Source organism: Nanorana parkeri, unplaced genomic scaffold (assembly GCF_000935625.1).
Source record: "Nanorana parkeri isolate BGI_ZX_2015 unplaced genomic scaffold, ASM93562v1 scaffold262, whole genome shotgun sequence".
Classification (NCBI taxonomy): Eukaryota; Metazoa; Chordata; class Amphibia; order Anura; family Dicroglossidae; genus Nanorana; species Nanorana parkeri.
In genome coordinates this window covers 922618-942147 of record NW_017306530.1, presented here as the reverse complement: position 1 = coordinate 942147, position 19530 = coordinate 922618, and the positions used below count along the sequence as shown (strand labels likewise).

Sequence of the window (19530 nt, the reverse complement as noted above, 5' to 3'; positions counted from 1 at the left end):
TGCAGTCAAGCCGAGCTAAATATTTGGGGGTATCCAGTGCAAACACTCTCAAATTGCAAGTTAAAAATGGTGCATGCATGCACACCTAATAAAAACTATGGGTCTGATTTATAAAGGATTCACACAGCATCTAGATGGGCGAATGCCATTCGTGTGATATTACTGCAACCAGATTAAGCCAAGCGGCACAGGAATTCCTATGCTCCTCGGCTCCATCTACCAGCAGCAATGCCGTTTGTGCCGTGCTATATGCTGGGTGAGCCCTTTATAAATCAGCCTCAATGTAATGTCTCCCAGCTGCTGTGCAGAACCTGGGATTCTCAAAAGATAACAGATGTGCAAGTATGCATGCATGAACAATTTTAACTTGCAATTTGTTTGCATAAAAAAAAAAACTTTAGTTCTGCTTTAAATAATGCAGCTCTGAAGGAGAGGAAAGATCAGAGACATGGGTAGCGGGTTAAGTAAGTATGAATACTGTTCTTTTGCAGGCTGCCTTTTGTTTGACAACCAAGTTGCTTTAAAAAGAACTCTGTGAATTAACAAAGTTAACACGTGAAGTGGGGCTACCCTTGTACTCCAAGGGTTAACTTCTCATTTTTCTCTAGGGTCCGGAATACAGAAGATATGCTCAACTAATCCTCGGTCCTGTGGCGGTCAGCACTCACCTCTCTCTCCCTCCATTCCGATTGCGGTGTGTCTTTCGGCATCCTCATGTCTAATGCAGGTGAATGGACCTGTAATAGACATGATGATGTGAGCGGCCCTTAGACCGCTGGAGCCCAGGAAAGAAAAGGCTGGCCTACCAGCCAGGCGTGATCGAGGATCAGGTTAGTATATCTTCTTTTTTCCAGACCCTAGACCTGATACTAAAATGAGCAGTGCAGGGGTAGCCTCACTGCAAGGGTTACTTTTTATATTTCTTCTTAGAGTTCTTCTTTAAATTGTATTCCCGCTTTTGAGAAAATCCTGCTATATGTTTGTTAGGTGTTCCCAATCACCCAGTATAATTAAAAAAAATATTATTTTTTTAATAGTTCTCATCTTTTAGCTGTTTCTTTGGTGAAGGCAGATTCACCAGATTCACCTGAGAAAGTGAAAATAGAGGGACAAACTAGTGGACAGACTGAGCTTCCTCTCATTAACATACAATGCTTCTAAGACTTTATCCTTTGTTGGGACAGACAGTGTTCAATTAGTTTACAACTCATAATTAAATTTGACAGGGTTAATAACAGTAAACATAACTTCCCACAGCCCCCTCCTTAACATTAAATTTGGGGGTAGCTAGGTAGGATTTTAAGCGAGTAAAAAGCACTTAAAATGGAAGCCGCAATTTATGCAATATGAATGAGAACATGTAACAAATACAGTATGAAGTAGGTGTTATTCCAGTTAGGATGCAAAAGTGGAAATACACTTTAAAGTAGTTATAGTCCCACCTATCTTCTTCCCTTACAATATTAAATTATGTGTTTGTGTTCCTTTAACAGATTATTTGGAATGGTGGTAGAAGAGAAGAAACAGGGGTGTGCCCTTTTGAATCCAAATTGGAGTTTTCCTGCACAGACACTGTAAGTCTGACATTTCTACATATGCAGGGAAAATTAAAACAAGAAGTGGGAGTTCTAAAACAATGAGAGTTTAGAGTTATTTCATTGAAATCTTTTTCTAATTTTGGCCAGGTGTAAGTGCCATATGAGTGACAGAGCTGCCCTGTGGGTCCCGAGCCTGCCCCGGGCACAGGGGGGCTCAGGATCGGCAGAGGGGAGGGCTGCACACCCGCACGCATTATACCAGCGATCCAGCGGTTCTACAGCTGCCGGACCACTTGTATGTTGACAGCCATTGCTGGCTGTTTACAATTTAAGCAGTTTTCCCGCTCGTGCGTGCCGCACAGCAGCGAGCACAAGCAGGATGTGCGGGGACGTTTAAAAATGCCCGCTTACATCCAATAAGCTCCCAGCCATTTAATTACAACAACTGTAGCCACAGAAACATCAACATAGATGGTCTTATCTTTGATATGCTGGTCTATAAATTTTCTTTCTGTCCTCAGACAACTCTTTCCTTTGATTTCTCTGGTCCAAGTTCAGTGTGGTGCACACTGATACCAAACAGCAGAGTGACTAATTGTCTCCATTTAAATAGGCTGACTGATTGATTACAAGATTGAAGACATATGTAATACTAATTGCAGAAAACAGTTAGTTTGAAATAACACTTATTTATATCAATGATATATAATCTTTTCTAGCAGTACCAACAAATATCTGTCCAAGCCATTTTAGAATAACTTGCAATAATGTATATCTCGATAAACTTTATTTGCATTACTCTGTGATATACAAAAGGCATGCAGGTATACACAAAACATTTTTCTTTAATGTCATCTCTTTTCAGGAGAAATTAAGCATTCTTTCAATGAGCTGTAAGGGTACCAACAAATCTGCCCACGTCTGTAATATTGAATTATCAGCATACAGGCCTATTTGTTCAGGTAATGCCCATATAGTGCTCCATTTCCCGGATGTTAAAGTGGAACTAGATACACCAATTTAACTGTCTCCCAAAACAGTTCTATTCCAGGTATTCCTCTGTCTTTCAACTGTCATGGTTGACAGTGTGCTTATTTCAGCATTCCTCTGAACTTTCAAGCCCCCAAATGGCTCGTGTCATAGTTGATCACATATGCAGCACCATGGCAACTGCAATACAAATAGAGGCTAAGATGGTACCTTCCTTGGCTGTAAAGAAGAGTAGTTCTACTTCAATGGCAATAGCAAAGAGGAAGTCAGTTAGAGGGCAATCCCCTTGTACCTCTTAAAAGAGCGAAGGATGCAGAAATTAGGCCATGAATCAGTATATTAGACTTCGGGTGGACATAGAGAATAATAAATAATTTCTGGAATTTTAGGTCAAAACATTCCAAACAAGCATGTAAAAAAGGACATTTGATAAAGGCAAAAGCCTAGGCAGTGTATAAAGATGCCATGGGACTTGTCTCTGGAATGTATCCTGATAGTTGAGCCACAATTTGGATCCTACAGTTATTAATTGTGGCTGATTTTTTTTAGGCATAAAGCCAGTTTGATCCTTGTGAATAACAGAGAATGCCAGTAATCAGTCTAGTAGACAATATTTTTGATAATATTTCATAATTAAGGTTCAGTAGAGAAATGGATCTATAGGAGGTGCATTCCATGAGATCCTTATCAGGTTTCAGCTGAAGTACAATAGTCACATCATAATTACTTGTAATGTCCCATGTATAAAGGCTTCCCCAGCGAACTTGCTTTAATATGCAATGCATTAATATGCAAATACCTTTTTTTTAAATTCTTCTAATGGAAGTCTATCAGGGCCCAATGCTTTACCACTGGCAAGATCTGAGACTGACAGTTTAATCTCATCTTACATAATTGTCTTCATTTTCTGCACTTGGGCTGTGGACAGTTGAAGGAACTCTAATGTACCCACGTAAGTTTGAATGTCATCTTAGGATTAGTGAGCATAGAGGCATACATTGGTCTATAGAATTCACAGAAATAATTTAATATACCTTTAGCATCAGTGAGAACTGACCCTCCTGCACTACGAATTTTAAAGATTGAGGTGGAAGGTTGTTGCTGCTTAGCAACATAGATGAACAATTTGTTAGCGTTGTTACCATACTCAAAATACTTTTGCTTAACAACAGTTTGTCTACTCTATATCTTTCTTGTGTAACCTGGTAACATACTGTATAGTTGTGAATCATTCTTCCAAGCCATACAATTATTATTTATATGGCGTGGACAATTTACGCAGCGCTTTACACAGTGCCATCAAGAAGCTTACAATCTATGGTCCCTATCTCACATGCATAGAGTACATACGAGGGCCAATTTAGACAGGAGCCAATTAACCTACCAGCATGTCTTTGGAGTGTGGGAGGAAACCAGAGTACCCAGAGGAAACCCACGCAAGCACAGGGAGAACATGCAAACTCCTTGTGATTAGTGACCTGGCTGTGATTGGAGCCAGAGACCCCAAGTGCTACAAGGCAGAAGCGCTAACCACTACGCCACTGCGCTGCCCAATTCAAATCCGGATTCCCAGCCAATCAGAAAGGAACCAGCTCTTCCGCCTTCCCAGTCAATCAGCAATGAGCCAGCTTCCCGAACAATCAGAAAGCCGGGAGGCGGGTCATTACTTTCTGATTACCCAGAAAGTTCCGGTATCGGAGCATTTGGTTGAGTATCAGTACTCGCCCAAATACTCAGTATCGGCACCGATACCAATACTAGTATCGATATCGGTGCATCCCTAGTAAATGTAGTGCATTATTGCTCTGACTAACTGACATTTGTATATGGTTGTCAGGCTCGTCCTCGGCACCCCCGGCCGCTCCGGCGCCGCGTCGCTCCGGCCGTGACGTCACGCGGCACTCCGGCCTTGACGTCACGCGGGGCTCCGCCCCCTGGGCCGACGTGGGTCTTATAAACTCAGTGAAGGCAATCACTCGCCGTTCAGTCAATGTGGAACGTTGAGCGATTGCCTCCACTGTCTGCCCTGAACCAGTCCGGCTCCCACACGCTGCTCAGCCTGCAGTGCACTCGGACAGCTCCTCACGACAGTGCCACTCAGCCCTTGGAGGGGAAAGACATTCTCTCGGGGTTAACACCTTAAACCGCAAGTATCAGGTCCCTGACTCTGCATGGGACTACATGTTCAGTTGCCTGAAACTATACTGCTGTAGTATTGCCTGTCTAAGTTAAACATCTGCATCAATTCCTACTGCTGGAGGATTGCCTGTCTAAGCTAAATACCTGCATCAATTCATACTGCTGTATCATTGCATGACTATGATATATAATTGGATTAATACATACTGCTGAACTATTGCCTGGAATTGCTGTTTGCTATAGTGAGCCCAGGAGCTGTGGTAGAGTCTGCTGTTATATTAATCTGTAGAATCCCGAGCTGTTTATGCTACAGTCCCATCAGACCCCGTTCACACTAAAAGTAACTTCCCTTAAACATAGGCTGGGATACATGATGTGGAACGGCTTCCTATCGCACTGAGTGTGTAGGGAGTCGCCTGACTGACCCAATCCCATACAGCCTACTCAAACAGTTCCGCAGCTGCAGTCCATCCCCCATCAAACCCGCTTGATTGTGATAATGGTTTATTTTGAACTATTGAGTGTTGTAAACAGCATGCTCTACATTAAATTACATTTAGAAAATGTGGAATGGAATCTACAGGTCCACCTGTTGGCTAAAAAAATTTAAAAATATGAACATGCAATAGTTCTTATTTAACTCTTTATATTTCAGTTTTGTTTTTGTTTTATTCCTTGAAAATAATATATTAATTATAGACAGAACCACTGTGCATGCCCTTTAACAGTTGTGACCTTTATTGCTGTAGCATTACTCTTTCTGCATTCATCAGTAACATGCCTCATCTTCAATTACTGAGATGCAGAAATTATTAGCATTGGTTTACCGAGTAGGACAGGTGTTGGTTATCAACTATAACACAAAGATAACTTCTGTTGGGGACAACATTACAATTTCAGCTAGTGCCCTAGTCACTGCGCAGAGTTTATAAAATGAGATACTGCACATGATAGAATATCAGTGACTACCCCATAAATGCTTTGTGAACATAATGCCACTGCTCCATGAAAATATGCTCAGTCCATGGCAGCAGCTCAACATATACCGTAGTTAAAAATCTGCTTAGCCTTATAAGGAGTTTAAAGAGACCCTGTCACCAACGTAAAAAATGCAGGTAAAAACACAGAAAATTTTTAATGCTAACATGCAGTGTTTTTCCTTTTTATTCACTTGTAATGTTACATAGTTACACAGTTGTCGAGGTTGAATAAAGACACAGGTCCATCAAGTTCAACCCATGCGAGTTACTAAGAGTACCTGTACCCAGGGGCATCCCGTGCCAGGGTGTCAACCGGAGTGGGTACCGGGTGACACCCCACTGCGACGTCATCGCGCATGCACGTGATGACGTTATGCACTGTTACCTGTGAGCAGCCATCTTGGTGATGGACGCCGGCAGAGAGAAGGGGGCGATAACTGGGCAGGATAAGGTATGTCGCTGAGTCCCCTCCTCTCTCCTGCAATTGTCGAGCTCTCTGTCCATGACCGAGTGCCTGACTTTTCAGAGGGGCTGACACCAAAATGTCAGTCATTTTGGTGCCATCCCTCCAATGGTGTCACCTGGGTGCGAACTGCACACCCCTTGTGACAACACTACCTGTACCCCCGTATATTGTGCTCTCTGAGGAAAGCAACTAAAAGGTTCTTGAATGAGTCAATATTCTTAGCTGAAACCACTGCCTGGGGAAGGGATTTCCACATTTGTACAGCTCTTACAGTAAAGAATCCCCTTCACAGTCTAAGATTAACCTTTTTTTTTTTTTTCACAAGTACATTTTTTTATTGTTTGAAAAGTTACAAGTGCAAGTACATAAGCAGTGAACAAGTACTTAACAAGTACAGAACCTCATAACAAATGGGAAAAACATAACTGTAGGTCTGAGCCTTGTTGCGAGAGACCCTGTTATTTTAGAGTAGCTACATATCCTTCCGTCCCTCTATGTCACTGGATATCTCATGATGATTACCTACATGCCACATTTGGTTTCGTGGGAGAGCAGTCATCTTCAAAATGGCTGCTCTGCCAAACCAGGACTAGAGCGGTAGATTAACCTTTTTTAATCCAATTTCAGGTGGTGGCCTCTTGTCTTCTTGTGTGAACTAACAGTAAGCGATTTATTACTGTTTCCACCATCACCATTAAAGCATGTACACATTGGTATCATATCCCCTCTTAATCTCTTCTTTTCCAGAGCAAACAAGTTTAATTGTTTAGTTGCAATCTCACCCCCTTTATTAGTTTTGTTGCCCTTCTCTGGACTCTCTTCAGATCAAGGACATCCTTTCTGTAGATCGGTGACCAAAATTTAACAGCATATTCAAGATGAGGCCGAACCAGTGTAAAGGAGCAGAATTATGGGGATTAGTCTTTAGAGTACATCAACTTTTTTATGCATGATAGTAGTCTGCTGTTTTTTCTGCAGCCTGACATTGCCTGCTGTTATTACATCTGCTGTCAACTAGGTCCCCCAAATCTTGTTCCACCTCTGATTCCCTGGGTGGAGAACCCATTAATGAGTAGCTTGCATTCATATTTTTAACACCATAATGCATAACTTTACATTCTTCAATATTAACCCTTTCGCTGCCACCGACGTAAGGCATACGGCGGAAACAAAAGTGTTCCCGGCTGGCCAGCTCAGTATGCCTTACGTCGGTGGCATTTACAGTTCTGCTATAAGCTCATGGTCGATTTAGCGACCATAAGCTTATAGCAGAACTGTTCAGCTGACTGTCCCCGTCAAAATAATAGCTGTCATCAGCGGCTCACAAGCCGCTGATGACGGCTATTGCCAAAAATACCGGGCACCCCCCCCTCGCCGGCATCTGGAGTCTCTCATCCCTCCCTGGAGCCACCCAAGGGAGGGATGAGAGACTCCATGGATCCCCGCTGCTTGTAGGGTCTGTGGCAGCGGGGATCCGTAATAAAATCACCGGCGGGGGGGTCCCGGGAACAAGCGGCGGACGGCCGCAATTCAGGATGGCCGAGCAGCATAGTGATCGGAGCCGCTGTCATCCTAATGTTCCGGAGGGCTTGGCAGCGAAAGGGTTAAACCTCATCCGCCACATAGTTGCCCACTCCTCTATTTTATCCAGGTTCCTGCAATATTGCTATGTCTTTTGTCGAATTGATCACCCTATAAATTTTGGGATCGTCAGCAAACACTGAAATATGGCTATTAATACCAACACCAATATCATTAATAAAACAGGTTGAACAGCATTGGCCCCAAGACAGAACCCTGGGGCAGCCACTCTCAAAGACCACTTAGAAAACCAGCCAAAAATCGAAACTTTCTGGACCCATTCCTGTAGCCAGTTCTCTATCCATGTACACATTATTTAATCTATGCCCAAAGATTGTAGTTTGTATATTAAGCATTTATGTGGTACCATATCAACTGCTTTTGCAAAATCTAGGTACACTACATCCACTGGATTTCCTCCATCCAGATTGCCATTTACCTCCTCATAGAATGCTAATAAGTTGGTCTTTCATGAATCCATGCTGGTTGTCATTTATCATGACCATAGGAAAATTCTTGAATATTGTCCTTTTATCATTCCCTCAAATAATTTGCATACTATTGATATTAGGCTGACTGGTCTGTAATTCTCAGGTACACATCTTAAACCTTTTTTGGATAGCGGTACAACAGTTGCTTTACGCCAATCAGTTGGTACCCCTCTGGTCATTAAGGAGTCCTTAAACATTGGAAAGGTCTCACGTGATTTATTCACTTCTGTGTGGTATATTCCGCACATTGCTACTCACATTCTTGTTATGGCCATTAAACCCATCTTTTTCGAGAGTATATACTATGGAGAAGAATGCATTCAATACCTCAGTCTTCTCCCAGTCATTTGTGATCAATCTCCCATGCTCATTGTTCATCGACCTTCCAGCCCTTTTCTTACCTTTTACTGTTTTTATATATTTTTTTTTTACAATGTTTTTGTATTCTATTTTTGCTGCCCAGATTGTGCTTTTACATCTCTTATTGCATTCCTTGCAGTTCTCCCTCCCATCTTATATTTTTTCATTTCCAGCTACTTCTCCCTGATGTTGTTTTATCATTGGATTCAGCCACAAAGGTTTAAAAGGAGAACTATGGGGTTAAGGCTTTTCCCCATAGTTCTCCTTAGGTAACGGGAGGACACAAACTAGCATCCTCCCGTCACCCTAGGCTCAGTATACCGCGAGCTGCAGCTCACAGTATACTGAGACGCCGCAGTATACCGCGAGCTGCTGCTCGCGATATACTGAGACGCCTCAGCTGAAGCGGATCACGACACTTGTGCCGGGATCCGCCCAGCTGCGTGACTGACAGCTGGCTCTGCCTATCTAGAGGCAGAACCAGCTGTACCCGCCCCCTCCCCCGTCCGTTGCGCCAGTCAACGCTGGAGGATCGGAGCGGGGAATGCAGTCTTTTCTCTTTTCTGTAACCTACTGTAAACATAATCACTGTTACCCAAGTTTTCCCAAGTTGCTATGTCTGAAACCAGCTCTGCATTATGTGCCTGTGAACTTGCTAGAAAATTTGACTACTCCAGGAGAGTCAATTTCCTAGCATAGCCCCCTCCCTCTTACTTGTCATGGCCTTCTCCTCTTCTGCAAGTGTCTAACTACTCTATGTCATGACCCAGCCTCTCTGCTCCTCCCCCTATCTCCCCAAATAACATTTTAAGCAGCAGCCGGAAAAAGGAACAAAAAGGGAAATACTGTAGAGTGTTACTTGAGTCTGTCACTTGAGCCCAACAGCAGTGTCAGGGCTATTGGATATTAACAGAAGGATGGCTTTTACAGGTAAAAAAAAATGAATACAAATGTTAAATGCACATACCTGTATCTTGTTGGAAGATTTGTGTTCACATGAATTGTCTGCAACAGGACCTATTTAAGCTTCTCTCATCTGATCTGCAAGTCTGTGCCCTTGGTGGAGACTAATAAAGGTGGACTTATATTACCCATGAAATATGACCAATATAAAAAATATCATTAACATGCAAATATAAGGATAGGATTAGTAGATTATATTCACGAGACTGGAGTATGAACAGCATTAAAACAGACAAATTTACACACACACAATGTTCTATAGAGCTTTCTTTTATTTTACGTATCACAGCTGTACAATCTTCATACATACAGAAGGAAATGCACACTGCTTATACAGTGGCATTTGTTAGCATTTTCAATTATAATACATCAAGTGCAAATCCACTTATGAAATGTACATTTATACAAATTAGGATTGCTTCACAATTACCTGTGGCTGTATAAAGCTTGATTTGTGTGTTGAAATTACTAAAACACTGTCCAGATAAATAAATAAAAATGTTTTAAAATGGTCCCTGCATTATGGACCAAGAAACCGTATAAAACATTTGCCATGTAAAATGCAATAATTTGCATTGCTATAAAATAAGCTACAAAATTGAAACTACTGAAATAATAATGATAGCGGCAAAAAATTGGGTTCTTCTTTATCCAATGTCAGTACGATGTTTGAACTGAAAGACATAGCAGTGGTTACTAAGTGATTTACATTATGCAAAATAATCTGACATAACATTATGCCATAGAGTGTGAAATTTAATAGCGATGAGTTCAAAGTGACAAACTGTATGGAAACTAGTGGATGGACACAGTGCTTTAAGAAATTTAGAAGTGCGTTAAATATCCACCACAACTACTCGGTTTTTAGTCCTTTTCCGCTAGTGGTGGGGCCTGGAACACTGAGCTTTAGAAGACATACATGGCATGGATGTTTAACCAGCTCACTCGGTAGATTTATGGACAATTAACACTATATAAAAAGTGACGTTATTGCTGTCTCTATAAAGGAAATGGATACATTCCTAAACTTACTGAAAAATATACAAATTGCAATCCTTATTACCTTCATTAAGTGTGCCAGGACAATAAATACAACATATTAGCCATCCCCCTCCCCACCCCCACCCATACATAAGCTTCTGTAAACTACCTATTGTATGCTCTCTCTTTTTTAGATTTCTCAAGTGCTTTGCCCATGGTTTTCTCATTTTCCCCTCTGCATTCGGGACAGTACCATTTACCCTTTGGTTTATGATTGAGTCCCACACAAGAAAAGTGAAACCACTCTATTGGGCATTCCTCGTTATCACAGCCAATCATTTCCCCGTAGGACACTTGATTGCATAGGCAATAGGTGGGCTCATTGGGGTCTATAGGAAGATCTGCCGGCGAGGCTTCTCTCTCAGCCTTAGCTTTGGATCGCTTTTTCTTCTTTGATGTTTTTGGCTTCTTCTCTTTGGGGGTTCCTGTAGTAAGGTCATCATGGTCATGATTAATAGTTGAATTTTCTCGGTTCTCATTGTTCCTCTGCCTCCTTGATCTCTTATTGCTGGATTTTTCCGTCTGAGAGATTGTTTCACTTTTAGACTTATCCTGGTTGCTCTTGCTGCTATTACTTGTACTGTCATTTAAATCTTGACATGTTTCAAACAGTTCCACATGACTGTCTACTTGCCTTGTTTTGTTTTCAACCAGCTCCACCATCTGGCTCACTATTTGGATCTTGTCATCACCCAGCTCTTGACTCCGAATAAGAGCTCTCTGGATGAACTGCAAAAGACGTCGCTTTTGTATCGCATCAGATTCACGTCTGAACTTTTCATAATAGTCATCCAATTCCTTCAGGATCTCTGCAATGATATTGAAAGGATATGTTAAAGAGAAAAAGTATCTTCATTGTCAACCAAAACAATTTACTTTAAACAAAAAAAAAAAAATCAGTCTTACAGCAATGGTGGTAACACAATGAGAGGAAGACGTGATAAATATGATGTTGTTTCATGTGCCAGGTTAAGAAAGCTGTCCTAAGACTTGAAAGTGATGAATAATTAGTGTAGTTAAAAACTAATAACTTCAGAGAAATAAAAGGTGGCAGCTATGAGAAAAGGGGGAGGGAGTGGCAAATGGAATAGATCTAACAGTCCAAGCAGTCAAATAAAAGTTTATATGATGAAGCCCATGATGGTTAAAACTGTAGAAAATGAAAAAAAAAACATAAAATTATTAGGCCTCTCCGTGCTGTGATACTGCATTTGAAAACTAGTAGAGCAAACCTTTCATGCCAACATAGAGCTGCTTCTGTTTGCTATTCTACTGCAGTACAGGGAACTCTGTCCTTCAAACTCATGTTGAAGGTGGCCCTATTACAGTTCATGAGGGCAAGTTGCTACAAAGATATAAAATGTATCAACCTTTCCACATTTTTATTTACACCAGGCAAGCTCTTAGATATACAGATAATGTTTAGCACAGGGCTTAAGACTATAGACAAGTATCTTCGTTTAGCAATAGTCAACAACTCCTGGATACTAAGTGCTACTCGGTAGAGAGGTATATGCCATTATTTTACCATTGGCCAAGCCATCAAAACCAAATGTAACAGAGCACTAGCTTCCACTTTAGATTCTGGAGCCCAGATACATGATTTGATATGCCCTAATATTCTTTACAGCTTTAGTGTTCCACAATTCATTTTACATTTACTTTTAGTTAAAATGGTAGCATAAGCTGTTCAGAAAGAACCAAACATCATGATGATGTGCTTGAATAAAGTAGAGACAAAGAGAAAACTGTGGCCTAAACCTTCTACAGAACCAGCTTTTAGTGCATTATTGTGACAAAGTAAAAGTATGAATCTGATATCATTGTTATAGGCAATGTAAAATCTTCTTCTTCCAGATGCTTGATCATCACACCCATGTTGAGAAGGAAAATTCTGTTTGCTGAAAGTAAAATAAATGCAGCAGCATTAATTACATTTTCTCAGCACTTTTAATTTTGTGCCACTCCAGAGGTGAGGTAAATGCTGAAGGCAACATGAGCCACAGAATAAATTCTGCTCTCTCAGCTGATCTGTAGAACATTGGCCTTTTAATAATCCAAGTGCAGATCAGAGTTGTAGGACAAGTCCCATCATACAATAGCAATGAGGATTTTTGGAACAAAGGCTGACTGTAGGCTGCCTGTACATTCTGAATAACAAAAATTCTCGTCTATCTTACATTAAAAACAATACTTTTTGTTTGTACAAAATACATTTAATTCCCCTTTTCCTTCCTTTCAATTTCTTGTTTATATACATTAAATTACATTACAGAAGAATGCCTAATATGTGTAAATAAATGCCAAATGGATTCAAATGTTTAAAAGATTAGTAAAGATATTAACACATTAATTAAATAATAAAGTCTGCAAACTACAGAGGCTTCCTTGCAAATAAAGAAGAACTTCAGCCAAATAGCTTAATACACTATTCAAACACATAAACGTGAATTGTTTTACATTCCTGGGAATTTGCAATTTTGTTTAGCCAGTCTTGAGACTCGCACACTCTTGCCATGCTGCACTGCCAAGCAGGCAACAGCCCTATTTCTTGCCTCAGCTTTGCAGCTTCTATGGTCACTTCTCTGCCTCCAGCCCCCTCATTAGACATAAAATCAGTATTGTCACACTGTCCAAAAGGCAGCCAGATGGCCCAATAATGTAAATATCTGAATCAGGAAATACTGGAGTCATCTTGCTGAAAACAAAGTTGCGGGAGTATGTGCATTACAAGTCCTTTGGCAGACAAGTTTGTTCATATGTATGCATCCCAAATAGCTATCTAATGTGGAGTTGTGCAGTAAAACCCATTCATAATTGTAACCCTCCCCTTCATCGCTTCCATCTTTTCTAAGAGTAACAACTAGTGAGCCACGGTTGCAGACTGGACCAACGGATTGCCAACCGCTATTATGTCTGCTCTGGAGGCTTCAGGAGCCGACCAATGGACACAGTGGGCAGTGACCACATCACAAGGCAGCGACGTGGGCACCCAAAGAAGGACTCCCTTACTCAACAGCGAAGAAGCAAAAAGACTTGGGACCCAGTGGGAGGCATAAAAAAAAAAAGGCAGTGACACAGGCACCCAAAGAAGGGCCCTCTTACTTTAAAGCGAAGAACCAAGAAGACTCAAGACCCAGTGGGAAGTGTCAAAAACACAAGGCAGTGACACAGGCACAAAAAGGACCCTCTTACTCTACAGCGAAGAAGCAAAAAGACTCAGGACCCAGTGGGAAGCGTCTAAAACCCCAGGCAGCCACACAGGCACCAAAAGAAGGACCCTTCTACTCTATATCGACTCGGGACATGGCACATCATGTGACTGTGGATTTAGGGAAGTATTTGTTGCATTTTGTCATGTTAAGGAGGGGTGTCTTCCCTGCTTGGACATCAACTTTAACCTACTGCATATTTCTAGCCGTTCACCTATATCTGTAGTCAAATTAATGTAACAAAATCACCACTTACCTACGAGCGCAGGCATTTCCAAATGCACACCTTTTTACAGCACCCTGAAGGCCTCAAACCCCAGGGGGCTCAACTGGAAAGCTGGTATTTTATCCATCTTACACCTGTCTGTAAAGCCTCCCCTTTGGCCAGTGAGGCAGCCCACCATGTTGCTAGGTCAAGAGTGAGGTTCAGGAAGCAGGGCCAAGCTTCCCATATTGTCACTATAAATATGCATGCCAGTTATTGAACGTTTGCGCATGTGGGTGGTACACTATCACATGTATTGCAAGCACGCCCACACATATTGAGTGAATGTGCATGTAAGCGCATCTTTACATGTGCGTGTCATTACATGCCCCACGCTGCACTGGGGCACTATCTGTGCCGTTTTAGGCGTGCTTTGGCATTCCTAGCATGGAATATATAAGGGGCCCTTTTTGAGGTATGGACCAAGGTCTTTCCTCCCCAAGTACCAGGCTCTATTGCATGAGTGGACACTCTGGTTCTGACCTGCACAAAAATATATATTTTCTATCTTTTATTTTTGTGCCCTCTCCTTTGTTGGCAGTTGGATGTATAGTGTGTTCCTAGTCACATGTATCCGTGGATAGCCTAGACATGTTGTATGATCTAGGATGGACCATTTATTTTTCCCATACATCTTATGCTAGGCAACCCTCCCTTTATGTTTAAACAGTATACACTTGCGGTCATATATTTATTGGGCCTCAGTTGGACCCTTAATTCTCCCCTATAACATACATGTAGATAGAAGTAGATAGTCTACAATATCGATAATTTTATAGATTGTCTAGTATTCGTTCAGGGTTCTTTAGTATCCCTGGATTGGATGGATTTATACATACATCCATCTATTTACCTTAACAGAGATGGAAGCTTACTTGTTATTTGGGATTTTTACAGCCCGTCCGTGCACCCCTCTCCCCCCTACTTGGCTAAGTATGTTCAAGAAATGTGAACCCCTATGGTTCTAGCTTACTGAATTGGTATAATCTAATTTTAGTTTTTTTCATCATATTTCTCTATAGTGATATCATTCATTAAAGACTGATGAAGCAGCTCGATGGCTGTGAAATGTGTTACTTATATACAGCACTGCGCCAAAACTCCTCTACCTGCGCACGGTGAATACTTACAGTTTTATCATCTTGAGGATCTCCCACAGATGCTGGACTTTGTAAGATCTCTTGGGAGTAGTGTTTTGTGCTTCAATTTACTTTATGGATCCAAATGAAGCATACCTTGTATTGTATTGGATGTTTTCATGAACTGATGTTTTCATATGTAACAATAACTGTTGAGAATTGTATTTATTGTGATGTTTTTAAGGACTTATCTTAAATGATGACTCTTGAGCCAATCATCTTCTTCCTTCCACTTGTATTCAGCAATCCCTCCAGCGCTGGTAGCAGTCTCTGATCCAGCGCAGACACCTCACTGCTGCATGCATTAACTTACAGTGAGTCTCTCCTCTTCTCCCCACCAAAGATCTGTACTGCACATTCACCTGCCCCATCGTCCTGCTCGGCCGCTCGAGATCTTCGACTGGAGCGAGCGGCAAAGACAAGTAATTACCTATTTGGTAGCTTTTTTTTAATGTTTTTTGTCATTTTAAAAAACAAATGTTTAATTATACTTTAAAAGTTCATTATTTTTAATGGTTGAATATTGTAAGGATCTCTAATGAGTATGATGTGGTGTAGGTTCCATGTCTATGTTGTACTTTCTAGTTTGCTTGGGATATATAGAGATATCTATCTATCTATTTACACACATACATATATAGTGATTTTCTGATCATTCTATAAACTCCAGATGAATACATAATGAAAGAAATACTGTTTGCATAACACGACATACTGGACAGCCCTCAGATTAGCTGCAGGTGATTTTGTCTACACTCGATTGACCCGAAAAACGAATGGGTGAAATTAAACAACAATCGGTCATGGGAGATTTCAGGATGTTTTCTGTTGCCTGGTTGATATAAATGAAAATCTGGAAGGGGAAACAAAAGTGTACAATTTACCCATAGCAACCAATCAGATCCCTCTCTCTGGAAAAAAAATGACACCTGACAGGTTGCTGTGATTTTCATTAATCAGCCCCAATGTATAATAAATGAAGGGACAGGTGCTCTTTATGGCAGTAGTATGTGGCTAGAACAATAGTGTGTACTGTATTTCTATGGGCACTCACAGTAGCAAAGGCAGTTTTATTATACTACAAATAAATATATTATTCTTCTGCAAGGAAAGGGAAACAAAGAAGATCTATAGGAGGTGTCGAATGAGGATTTCTGGTTTCATCACTTTATGAACTTCGCTAGACAGATAGATGAAACGGCTATTTTCACTGATGGTACAGGGCATCCTCAGCAGTGCTGGCATCCGATACTGTCTATGATAACACAGGGAACAATGACCACAAAAGATGTCATCGCTCAATGCTCAGCACTAATTCAATCTTCCGAACAGAAAAACGAATGTACTACGTCTAACCTGCTCCTACGAGGCTACTGCCTCGGACTACCATTTTTACTATGGGTAGGGAAACCATTACTATAAACCGTGTACAGAGAGAAAAGACAGCAAGAACGCCACAAAGCCGCCTCCAGCTCTACAGAAACAGCTCGCTTGCTATAAAATAATATTCACGGTCAATGGCACTTCACGACTTGCCCACATCAAAGATGGCCGCCCAACACTTGCCTACGTTCCTTCTATTTGTGTCTCGAATAGATCCGTCTGTCTTTTAGGAAAGCAGCAAGCCTGAAACCGCCCATCTACCGACTGACAGCCAATGCCGTCAAACGGGGTGGGCACAAGCATTTAAATGAACATAGAAGTGTCATGCTAAATGGCGAAAAGGAGGGCGGGGTTCTGTGGCAAGGGGCGGAGACGAACGAGCAGCAAATAACAAGATAGGCAGGCCCCGGGATGTTCTAAACTAGAAAGCGTAAACCAATCAGAACGCAGAGGTGGAGCAACTAGAACGACGTTTACGAGGCCCCCGTTATAAAAAGCTAGTGTGCAAAGCGAGCCAGGTTAAAGCGCGGCTGGCGCTGTGAGTTAAGGGCGATATGCACTTAACTGGCGTCCTGCCTGTTTGTGAATTTTTCTTTTCTGCGTTTCCTAGACACATACAAATGACTGTTCTCATACACAGCTCCATGTACTATCACCTAGCACGGCTCAAGACGCCGTAACAGCCGCTTCTCCGCACTCTGACTGGCCCCCGGTAATATGGCCACATATGGCTTTACCGTACGGACATAAAGTGACGAAGGAAGTGAAAGGTGACGCATTTGTCTGTCTCCGTGGGTGCCTCCTCCGGTACACGGTGCAAGGGGAGGAGGCGTTCAGCGCACTGCGGCCCCGGCTCAGTAAACACAGCCATAGATTTGTGTAAAGTGTCAGTCAGCCCTCCGCACGCATCAATGTCACACTTTTCCACCATAAGCCGACGTGTCCGTCCCTGAAACTTCCTTCCCCACCGCGGAGGACAATGCAGGGTGACAACAAGGGGGTCACACAGACAACCCCCCTCCGTCTGATACAAGGAGACCTGCACCATGGAACCAGATGGAAGAGACAAGAGGGAGGGCGAGCAACTGCAGCCAATGCACACACAGCCTAGAAAGCACTGCGGCTAGGGCGATGGAGATGGCTTTGCAGTTCAATAAAACAAGTGGCAGTGCTGAGTAGAAGAGAGATCCATGGGCGACAAAACTGCAAGATGATTGCTAAGAAGAACACAATGAACAAAATGAAGCAGAGGAAACCCTGCCCACCACTACAGCACAAGCTGCTGCCTCTCTCCTCTCTCTCTTTTTACTAGCAGTTACTACTACAGCCATCCTGATGACTGTACATTCCTCAGTGTTGTTGTGCTCTAATCTCAGCCTAAAGCATCCAGCTCACCAGGAAGCCTCATCTTTGTTCCCAATGTGACGGCATTATTCCAGGTGACTTTAGCAGCTCTCCCGATTTACTGCTCTGATCTTACAATAGAAGACCTTTTGTTCCGCCCTATGACACAAGTGTCTGGAAAGTAACCTCTAAATAGAGCCATCAGAGTGCTGAACAGTGCAGGGTCTGGGGATCACACACAATGCAGGAGCATAGACAGAAATGGAGCAGAGGAGGAATGGGGGGGGTAAAAAGTTGAATGATGGACAGGATCGGGCACCCACCTTGGTATTTGGCATCGATTTCCCTCATAAGGGAGACGTTTCTTTGTAGATCGAAAGGCAGGGACTCGATGGAATCCAAGTAATCCTCTACATAGTTCACCATGTGGGTCTGGTCGCCGTTGGTAGGGTTCAACATCCTGTGCCGCTCCAGCGTCCAGCAGCCAGCCAGCAGCCTCCTGCCAGCTCCAGGATCTAGCCCTCTTAAGGCACTTGGCCAGCAGCAGTGGCTGCGACCCCCCTTCTAGGCAGGAGGAGAAGGGATCAAGGCAGGCTTCCCCCCCTCTCTCCTACCTAAGCCCCAACAACTAGCCCAAGGATGATGTGTAGGACGACAACAACACACAAAGGCGACCCGCTCCGAGCAGGAGGCAACCTGTGCCTGGCATCAAGATGCCACTTACTGCAAAGGCTCGTGCACGCTTGTCGGGGCAATAAAAAGGAAAAAAATCGAAAAAAGTCCAGCAGTATGAGCAGCTGATTGAACGGCTGTCTTTCAGGACAACTTGGGAACAAGACAGTGGAAGGAGGTTGTGGGGTGTGTGTGTGTGTGTGTGTGTGTGTGTAAAGGGGGGGGAGAAAGAGGTGGGGGCTGAGAGGACAGAATACAGCAGGCAGGAAAATGAAGCCTGCTAGTCGATGATGGTAATAAAGATGAAAGTGTAAGATGTGTCCCCGGGGTTGTACAAGGTGACTACGCCTGCATGTGTGACTACGTCTGGGTGATCGCTGGGGAAGGGGGTGGTCCTCGACCTGTCACTTGTCATCCATATGACCGTACAGGCTGCTGTCCCGGGGATGAATGCGAATCACATCCACTCCACATTCCCTACATTATACATAGCGCAGGTAGCGGCAGTTTTACACACTTGGGAAACATTCAGCCCCCCCCCCCCTCTTCATCCTGAAAACGGCGAGCATGCGCAGTGCGCACAGGGAGCCCTCTCCTACTTCACCATTCAAGCGGCTCTTTCATTTGTATTCGGCGCAACGCCACCCAGCCCACTAGTACTGAGCCCCCACTGAGCACCTGTGAGGTGTGTGGGTGTTATGTACGTTGAAAGAACACACACAAAGTTACACTGGAGTCAATGGGACTCGTGCACAGTTCCTCCACGGGGAATTATGACAGCGCAGCTGCTTGTCAGTGGTAAACTACTAATCCCAGAATCCATCTGTCACAAGCTACCAACCAATCGCCGTATACCTTCACCGTTCGAAGGAGGGGTATGTAACGCGCGCCACCGCAAATCCCCAATGCTCGAAGTTCTATGGTAGCGCGCGGCGCGTTCCCGCGGTGGGCGGAACGAAGTGAAAA

The 19530-nt window shown here is 42.8% G+C and overlaps 1 protein-coding gene across 1 annotated transcript; it reads right to left on the bottom strand.

Moving 5' to 3' along the window:
• Positions 1-10385: 10385 nt before the first annotated feature.
• ING1 (inhibitor of growth family member 1) lies at positions 10386-18426 on the bottom strand. The gene is made up of 2 exons (XM_018557005.1): positions 18216-18426; positions 10386-11358 (listed from the first exon to the last, which is right to left on the bottom strand). The coding sequence occupies exons 1-2, from the start codon at positions 18349-18351 to the stop codon at positions 10655-10657; spliced, it is 840 nt and encodes a 279-aa protein (XP_018412507.1). The 5' UTR covers positions 18352-18426; the 3' UTR covers positions 10386-10654.
• Positions 18427-19530: the final 1104 nt, after the last annotated feature.